Source organism: Oncorhynchus keta, chromosome 23 (assembly GCF_023373465.1).
Source record: "Oncorhynchus keta strain PuntledgeMale-10-30-2019 chromosome 23, Oket_V2, whole genome shotgun sequence".
Lineage (NCBI taxonomy): Eukaryota > Metazoa > Chordata > Actinopteri > Salmoniformes > Salmonidae > Oncorhynchus > Oncorhynchus keta.
Window position 1 is genome coordinate 26,824,489 of NC_068443.1, and position 10,551 is coordinate 26,835,039.

The 10,551-nt window shown below is 42.5% G+C and overlaps 1 protein-coding gene across 1 annotated transcript; it reads right to left on the bottom strand.

The window, feature by feature from the left end:
- Positions 1-4,254: 4,254 nt before the first annotated feature.
- On the bottom strand, positions 4,255-5,274 carry LOC118402532 (melanocortin receptor 4-like). Its single transcript, XM_035800748.1, has one exon. The coding sequence runs from the start codon at positions 5,272-5,274 to the stop codon at positions 4,255-4,257; it is 1,020 nt and encodes a 339-aa protein (XP_035656641.1).
- Positions 5,275-10,551: the final 5,277 nt, after the last annotated feature.

The following is a 10,551-nucleotide window of genomic DNA, read 5'->3' on the forward strand; positions in this document are numbered from 1 at the left end:
AAAAATCTCTACCCGATTACTACTAGAAACACTACTACTGTTTTCCTACTGAACACTACTTGTGTATCTTGAGTAGTGCATAAACTACACAATCCCTACAAGTCTTTAAATTGTCACTACTGTAACACATGCAAGCAGTAAAATTGTATTTAAAAAACAGATACTAAGCACACCTCATGGAACAGCAGGAACTGTGAAACACAAACATTGGCACAGACACATGCATACAAACACATGATAACATACACACTATACACACACACATATTTTGTGTTGTAGAGAATTCTCTTCGATTATAATCACAGCCGTATATATTCCCCCCCAAGCAGACACATCGATGGCTCTGAACGAACTTTATTTGACTCTTTGCAAACTGGAATCCATTTATCCGGAGGCTGCATTCATTGTAGCTGGGGATTTTAACAAGGCTAATCTGAAAACAAGACTCCCTAAATTTTATCAGCATATCGATTGCGCAACCAGGGGTGGAAAAACCTTGGATCATTGTTACTCTAACTTCCGCGACGCATATAAGGCCCTGCCCCGCCCTCCTTTCGGAAAAGCTGACCACGACTCCATTTTGTTGATCCCTGCCTACAGACAGAAACTAAAACAAGAAGCTCCCACGCTGAGGTCTGTCCAACGCTGGTCCGAACAAGCTGATTCCACACTCCAAGACTGCTTCCATCACGTGGACTGGGATATGTTTCGTATTGCGTCAGATAACATTGACGAATACGCTGATTCGGTGTGCGAGTTCATTAGAACGTGCGTTGAAGATGTCTTTCCCATAGCAACGATTAAAACATTCCCTAACCAGAAACCGTGGATTGATGGCAGCATTCGCGTGAAACTGAAAGCGCGAACCACTGCTTTTAATCAGGGCAAGGTGACAGGTAACATGACCGAATACAAACAGTGCAGCTATTCCCTCCGCAAGGCTATCAAACAAGCTAAGCGTCAGTATAGAGACAAAGTAGAATCTCAATTCAACGGCTCAGACACAAGAGGTATGTGGCAGGGTCTACAGTCAATCACGGACTACAAGAAGAAAACCAGCCCAGTCACGGACCAGGATGTCTTGCTCCCAGGCAGACTAAATAACTTTTTTGCCCGCTTTGAGGACAATACAGTGCCACTGACACGGCCTGCAAAGAAAACATGCAGACTCTCCTTCACTGCAGCCGAGGTGAGTAAGACATTTAAACGTGTAAACCCTCGCAAGGCTGCAGGCCCAGACGGCATCCCCAGCCGCGCCCTCAGAGCATGCGCAGACCAGCTGGCCGTTGTGTTTACGGACATATTCAATCAATCCCTATACAAGTCTGCTGTTCCCACATGCTTCAAGAGGGCCACCATTGTTCCTGTTCCCAAGAAAGCTAAGGTAACTGAGCTAAACGACTACCGCCCCGTAGCACTCACTTCCGTCATCATGAAGTGCTTTGAGAGACTAGTCAAGGACCATATCACCTCCACCCTACCTGACACCCTAGACCCACTCCAATTTGGACGACACAACAGTGGTAGGCTTGATTACCAACAACGACGAGACGGCCTACAGGGAGGAGGTGAGGGCCCTCGGAGTGTGGTGTCAGGAAAATAACCTCACACTCAACGTCAACAAAACTAAGGAGATGATTGTGGACTTCAGGAAACAGCAGAGGGAACACCCCCTATCCACATCGATGGAACAGTAGTGGAGAGGGTAGTAAGTTTTAAGTTCCTCGGCATACACGTCACAGACAAACTGAATTGGTCCACTCACACAGACAGCATCGTGAAGAAGGCGCAGCAGCGCCTCTTCAACCTCAGGAGGCTGAAGAAATTCGGCTTGTCACCAAAAGCACTCACAAACTTCTACAGATGCACAATCGAGAGCATCCTGGCGGGCTGTTGCCTGGTACGGCAACTGCTCCGCCCACAACCGTAAGGCTCTCCAGAGGGTAGTGAGGTCTGCACAACGCATCACCGGGGGCAAACTACCTGCCCTCCAGGACACCTACACCACCCGATGTTACAGGAAGGCCATAAAGATCATCAAGGACAACAACCACCCGAGCAACTGCCTGTTCACCCCGCTATCATCCAGAAGGCGAGGTCAGTACAGGTGCATCAAAGCTGGGACCGAGAGACTGAAAAAGAGCTTCTATCTCAAGACCATCAGACTGTTAAACAGCCACCACTAACATTGAGTGGCTGCTGCCAACAAACTGACACAACTCCAGCCACTTTAATAATGGGAATTGATGGGAAATGTAATATATATCACTAGCCACTTTAAACAATGCTACCTAATATAATGTTACATACCCTACATTATTCATCTCATATGCATATGTATATACTGTACTCTATATCATCTACTGCATCCTTATGTAATACATGTATCACTAGCCACTTTAACTATGCCACTTTGTTTACATACTCATCTCATATGTATATACTGTACTCGATACCATCTACTGTATCTTGCCTATGCTGCTCTGTACCATCACTCATTCATATATCTTTATGTACATATTCTTTATCCCCTTACACTGTGTATAAGACAGTAGTTTTGGAATTGTTAGTTAGATTACTTGTTGGTTATTACTGCATTGTCGGAACTAGAAGCACAAGCATTTCGCTACACTCGCATTAACATCTGCTAAGCATGTGTATGTGACAAATAAAATGTGATTTGATTTGAGATATGTGGTAGTAGAGTAGGGGCCTGAGGGTACACAGTTATGTTGTGAAATCTGCTGTGAATGTATTATCATTTTTTTTTTTAAATGTTTAACTGCCTTCATTTTGCTGGACCCCACAAAGAGTAGCTCTTGTCTTGGGAGCAGCTAAAGGGGATCCATAATAAATTCAAATACTGCACAAATAGGTTTTGTGTAGTAATTCAGTAGTACTTTATCATGGGGGTAAATTGAGCCACCCTTGGTTTCTAGGAAACCATACACAAAATGAATAATTTGACCAAATATTTAGGAAGAGATCATAATTTTATGAAGTCTGAAGGCAGAAACCACATGGAAAAAGTGGTAATCAAGTCTAAAAAAAAATGATTTTCACCAAGTCAACTGAATGTATTGTGTTAGAGTTTTCATGATGCCAAACCAAACATTTTCATTCTATACATCAGTTGGGATCTCTATAAGCTTCAATATGAGGTCCATCCTTGTAACTGTGTGGGCTGATATAGCGCTAGGAATATGGGACCAAATACTAAACCTTTGACTACTTTAATACTCATAAGTGAATTTGTCCCAATGCTTTTGGTTCCCTAAAATGGGGAGACTATGTACAAAACGTGCAGTAGTTTCTAAACAGTTTGCCCAATGTGGATGTAAATACCCTCAAATTAAAGCTAACAGTCTGCACTTTAACCTCAAAGTCAATGTATCATTTAAAATCCAAAGTGCTGGAGTACAGATCCAAAACAACAAAACAGGTGACACTGTCCCAATACACTGTACCAATACTCACTGTATCTGGAAAGGCATTATCCTAAATATTCTCAGGGTGTTAGAGAGCAAACAGCATCTAACAATTCCCAAACCTCTCAATGTACTGATAGCCATACCATTTGTTGACAATTTGTTTGATCGTGAGATAAATCTATATACATGTACAGGAAACTGCCAAAATAATGGAAACACTTGAATAAATGAGGGTCCTGGCGACTCTGTTATCACGTGGGGTGCATTTTCCTGGCATGGTTTAGGTCCACTCAACCCAAGGTAAACGCCAATAAATAGTGATTACCTTCAACCTGTGGTGAATCATTTCTATCTTGATAAGAGTGGATGACAATGCCCCCATCCACAGGGTACAAGTGGTTACTGAATGATTTGATGAGTATGAAAACGTTGTAAACCATATGCCATGGCCGTCTCAATCAAGATCTGAACCCAATTGAACACCTATGGGAGATTCTGGAGCGCCGCCTGAGACAGTTTTCCAAAACCATCAACAAAACACCAAATTATGGAATTTCTCATGGAAGAATGGTGTCACATCCATCCAATAGAGTTCCAGACACTTGTAGAATCGATGCCAAGGCGCATTGAAACTGGTGGCTCGTGGTGGCGTTTCCATTATTTTGGCAGTTACCTTAGGCAGGTTAAACAATTTTGCCATTCTTATTTGGATCATGAGGCAAGACAAAAATATGTCCTTATTTACAAATAATATAATTATGTTTATTTTAAACTGTTCACCTTCTCCCTAAACAGTTCACATGCAGTATCTCCATAAGATTCACTATCTGCTGGGCATTTCACACAGAGAAACACACAGAGAGGCGAGACCATACCAACAGCAGAAGATCTCCTTGAAAGTTTTCCTCATCTCCTGGCTCCTGAAGGCATAGATCAGCGGGTCAATGACAGAGTTACACATGATGAGGATGAGGTACATGTTAAAGTGGGTCATGAAGCACACGCAGTAGGGGTTCCTAGGGCAGGAGATCATGAGGATGAGGTGGAGGAAGAAAGGAGCCCAGCACACTATGAACACCCCCAAGAGAATGGTGAGGGTGATGGCCCCCTTCATGTTGGCTGCCTGCCAGATGGGACCGTTTCCCGGCAGAACGGCGATCCTCTTCATGTGCAGACGCGCCAGCATGAACATGTGGACGTACAGCGAGGCCATGAGCACCAGCATGCTAAAGAACATGATGATGAGGCAGATGAGGACGGTAGTGCTCTCCGAGTAGACGATGAAGAGGACGCCCGACACGGTGCAGAAGGTCCAGATGCTGGTGATGATGGCGGCGGCCCGGCGCGTGGTCATGATGTTGTGGTAGCGCAGCGCGTAGAAGATGGTCACGTAACGGTCAACGGCGATGGCCAGCAGGCTCCAGATAGACGCCAGCAGGGAACTACAGATCATGGAGTCAAACACGTTGTCCATGCTCTTGATCACGCCGCCACCAATCCCCAGATTTCCGTCAGTGATCATTGCCATAACAATGGTCTCGGTGGCATTGGAGACGCTGACCAGCATGTCGGCCATGGCCAGGGAACAGATGAAGAAGTACATGGGAGAGTGCAGATTCTTGTTCTTAATGATGGCGGCGATGACCAGGATGTTCTCCAGCAGGCTGACGATGCCCAGTGTGAGGAAGACCTCGGTGGAGATTAGCAGCTGCTCGTAACACCCAGACGAACCATGGTGTCTCTCCGCTCCGGCTTGGTGCTGTTGATGGCTTAGAGGCTGAGCTCCAGAGCTGTGGTTCCATAGGTGAAATGATCCATGGTGATGCAGGTGCGTGGCATTCATTGTTTTTGTAGGAACTCTTCAGTCAGTACTCTTCAGTTTACTTCTTTCTTCATTATTCCCTTAATCCGTCTAGAGGGTTTCTGTGCCTAATGAGGAGCTGCTTACTTCAAGCTCCAGCTTTGAATGCCATGCAGACACTGGGCAGTGAAGTAAAGTCTGAAACACTGGGAGGAAGTTCGATACGTGACCACAGGCACCCAGTCTGACTACTTCTGGCACTGACTCTACAGGCAGGAAAGCCTTATCATCCTCTGGTCTCACACTGCCATCTATTTACCACAGCTTCAGCCAGAGAGGTCTCAGAGAAAGAGAGCGCGGAGAGAGCAGGGAAAGAGAGAGAGAGAGGTGGACACGAGAGGGGAGAGAAGGAGATTGGGAGAGAAACATAGACAGGGAGAGAGGCAGAAATTGTGAAAAATAGATGGAGAGGTTGACTGAGGGTGTGTGTCTGTGAGTGAGTCCCGAGAGTTTGAGTCACTAACTGAAAGAAAAGGTATTAAAGCACAGATAGCCAGCCAGGGCTTCACTTAACAGAATCATTCTCACTCTTCCTATAGACACCCCTCGGCACTCATCCCTGACTCCTCCCAGTCTCTCAGCCAATGGGGGAGTGCTTACAAGGGTGGGAATCACATCTGGAGTGTGTTCTTGGTCTGAGAGAGGTATGAATAGCCCTGCTGCACCTCACTTCAGCACATACAGATTGATTAAATTGGCACATGCTACAAGGACAAGTTAATTGATGGTTTTATTAATGTCAGAAATGTGAGTCTTGATCGAGGTCTTTTGAAAAGCATTCACAGGGATGATTTACGTAAGTGTCTCAATAACATTTAGGAACTGTACCACTATGTTTCAAGCAATCAGATCTACTGGACATGCTCTGTAGCCTTGTCATTCATCCCCCAGCTGCTGAAGACATTGCAACCTCCCCATTTGTCCTAAAATTAATCACACCTGCGTCGTCCAACGAAGAGAGTTCCTTTTGCATCCCTTTGATATTTTAAGTAGAAATTGTGCACCAATTTAATATTTTAAAACTCTGCTATATTAAATGGCGTGCCCTTTAATATAGACCACATGGAGAGAAGGCTTGCTGAAATGTCAAGTGACACTTCTATGAATATTTCAGTCCACTTAATCCGAACATTTCACCATCATTGCAAAGCACTAGTTATTTTGTTGCTTTGACAAAGCCATTTCTGAAGAGTATTACGTATTTAATGTGATTAGTGATTCATTTACGTACTGTATGTCCCTCATTTCAATGTGAACACTGTTACGTGAACTGAACTCTCACTTTAATCTGGTGAAGCGATTCATTTTTAAATATTTCAATAGAAACATTGACCATTTAATCATAGTGTAAAAGTAGATGTGCTGGTTCTACTCGTTGGCCATTTTCTGGTGTTTTGTCATGGAAAACTGAGCTGGTCGAGCACAACACATCAATCCTGTTACCCATAGATAGACGGGCTAGAAATGTTTTAGCAATTCCATTTTTTGTTTTCGCATTCAATTGCCACTCCCTGTTGCACACAAGCTTCTATTCCCCCTGTCATGAGAGGATTTATGATTAAATCGTCAACCCTGTTACTTCATTTGGCACTTACAAGAGTCATGTTTTTATTTAACCTTGAGATGGGAAGACGTGTTTTTTTATGTTCATAATGAAGAACATGTGCTCTTTATGACAGAATGTTTAAATTAGGTATTTCATCCTCAAGTGGATAGTCTTTTTTTTTTCTTTTTTTTTTTAACACTTCTCAAAAAGCACCGAATTGGTGGAACTGTCAAAGCCTCCCAGGGCTTTAGGCTAGCTTCCTGGCCTATTGATCACACCTCTAGGTGTTTGAAAAACACACATGCATGCACACACACACACACCAGCTTAGGACAGGACATAATCGACATCACCCCATCCCCTGGGCTGAAAAGAAGCAGATGTTTTTGTTCAGGTGAGCAGTTTGTTCTCACGTCTTATATCAGTCTGTATCAATAAGAGATATTGTTGGAAGTTACTGTATGCACCAAGCACAAGCAGACAAACATCAAATGAAAATAAAATCACATTATTTGTCACGTACACAGTTTTACAGCATGTATGAAAAGTGCAGTGAAATGCTTGTGTGCTAGCTCGCTCAACATTGCAGTACAATAACCAATATTAATAAAAATGTTAAATAAAAAAATATTAAGTAATTAGAAGGTAGTATGCAAAGTAATAAACTGATACGTACACAATAGGATATACAGTATAGATTATGAATGTGCTATGTCAAGTATGACTGTATTTACAAATAAAGTGGATAGTCATGGTCGCGCAGTTAAATAGTATATGATAGAAGAGCAGCATCGGAAATATTGTGTGTTGAATAAGCCATCAATTTACCTAAAACCCAGTGTAAGTCAGGACTACTTAGCCTCATTCAGGGAGCTCAGAAGGCTAAACGGAAGGTCTCTCAACAGGTATGTCACGCGCTAACACGTATCAAAAGGCTCAATTGGCTCATGTCCACACTTTCATCAGTAGGCATCTATAAAGATCAAATGGATGTGCAAATGATTTTATCCCCAAGTGGTCATGTCATCAAGGATATTAGAATATACAAGGCAGACTGATCAGATAAATATTAGATGAATATTGAGTCATTGTTACAGGCTATTCTCAATGCCATCAAAGCCTGGTCTGGAATGTTTTTTGTGACGATTGTCGTTGGTGGAATTAGACCAAAATGCAGCATGGGGTAGGTTAATCATATTCTTTAATGAAAACCAAAAAAACAAGAGAACCAACGAAACGTACAGCCTTGTAGGGCTCAACAGCAACAACAAAAGGACAAGATCCCACAACATAGGCGGGAAAAAAAGGCTACCTAAGTATGATTCCCAATCAGAGACAACGATAGACAGCTGCCTCTGATTGGGAACCACACTCGGCCAAACACAAAGAAATACAACACATAGAATGCCCACCCAAATCACACCCTGACCAAACCAAATAGAGACATAAAAATGCTCTAAGGTCAGGGCGTGACAGAACCGAACCACAAAAATCACTTTGGCTAATAATGTGCGTTCTATCCATCCTTTTGTCTCTGAGAATGAATCTGCCACTGTCTCACACTGGCATTGGCTTGACTGATTAGCCAATGGTCAGTACAGACAGAGAGGGCCAAATCAGATAAGTCCTTTGTCAGTCAGCACCCTGTGGAACAGTCACACTATTGGAGGATAGATCCACTCCAAGTGACAGTGAGCAAATCAATGAATTAGCTTGTCAGCTACTGTCTGTAAATGAGCCAATGAAGCTGAAGTTGTTCCAAAAGCTTGTGTCATCACAATAACTATTTGTACTTATTAGGTGAAATCTTTTCTAGTTTTTCTAAATATATTTTTTGACTGAGATTCCTTTAAATATAATTTGCTGATCTTCTTACAAATCAAAAATACTGTCGTCAAAAGCATACTTATCATTATTCGATTTCTACACAACTCTGGAGTACACTATCCATACTTTTTTTTTTTTCATAGTTGTCCCCATGTGTACTATAGAACTTATGCATCCACCGTTATGGCTGTGTTTACACAGGCAGCCCAATTCTTCACATTGCAATCTTCCATCCTCACTCCCCAACAACAAAAGGAGGTGGGAGGGTTTGGTGCTGATCTGATATAGTATGTCATACTTTAATTTATCCAGGAATCTCAGCTTATTAACACATCACATTCTTTCAAACCGTCATTCAGTGTTTTGCTGACAGCTTTGTAACAACTTTCAATCACACTCGCGGTACTCTGACATCACCTCAAAGGATCCTGACAGCATGGTAATAGAAAAAAATCACATTTAATGTGGCCTTAACATTTCTTGGCACAAAATTATAATTATTAACCACAAATCAGATGTACTGTGTCTTGGTCCTAAAATACTTCAAGAATCGATGTGAGTTTGTGAGAACATGTTGCAAACAGTCTTATGTCAATTGTTGTAGGGGTCAGGTTGGTTTTCAGTATTCCCTAACTGTAACCGGATGTACTAGACGTTGTCCACCTTAAGTTGGTTTTAGAGAGGATGACTTCAGGTACACCCACAATCACTCTGTTACAAATGTACGTATTTTGTCAAATGTATGTCTTTTTCAGGGATAGCTTGGGTTAAAGCAAAACAACATTTCTGACTCAGGCCATTAGCATGAAAATTCTGGGAAGTTGCCATGGCTGCATTGCAGTTTGGGCAGTTGACATCTTTGCAAGAATCTGTTAAACAATCAACAGGTTGATCATTTCAGAGGTTTCCTATATCCATTAGCAACAACCATTCATTCATGTACAGTACATAGAAATATCCCTCTTTACAATCCTTGTTTTTTCTCTGTTATTTTTCTCATTCATGCTTTGTCTCTGCTTTGTTTTGATTTAGGTGGAGTTGGTTTGTGTCCTGGGACCAGCTGGTGAAAGAAATGGGCTGTCCTTTCTCTTTTGTGTGCTCATGAACAAGGCAAAATTAGAAGTTGTACATGGCTGCAGCAGCTATGGTAATATATGGATGACTAAATAAATGGTGGTGAAAGAATAGCTTTTTCAAAGGGTTTATTGGTCTAACCTTTATTACCTGGAGGCCACTTGAGGTTATCACTCTTTTTTCAAGAGAGACCTGATGAGACTTATCATTTGATGGGGAAATAAACCACCAAATCAAGTGATTTTTGTTTGTTAGTCTTGTATGCAGATAACACCTGTTACGAACCCCTTTGGCCCTGCAGTATAGGGGGGGGATGTAAACGAGACCCGTAACATATCTGAGAGGGGCTGAGCTGGACCCAAGGAAAGAACTAATAAATATCCCCCAAAAAACCTAAACTAGTCTAGCCTGCTTCGTGAACAGCTAGCTAACTAACCGATAAAATACAGTGGGTGGTCCTCCCAGTTCTAACTACGGTACTTAGACAAAGTTTTCCTACGGGTAACGTATGGCCATGGTCAACGTGGCTTTGTTTCCTCTTTTCCCACCAACAAACAAACAGTCATACACCACAACAACACATACTCACATAATAACGGACAAATGTGCCATGTAGGCGCAAAAACAAAAGAGAGATAGCTCCAGAGACAACTGATTGGGTTTCTTTTAAACCAAGGGAAAGGGGATGTGATTGGGTAAGGGAAAAGGAGTAGGTGCGTCTTCAGATTGGCAACTGATTGGCGACTGATTGGCAACTGATGACTGCCACCTGTGACTAGGGCAGAAGGATAGAAATCAAATACACACAGGAT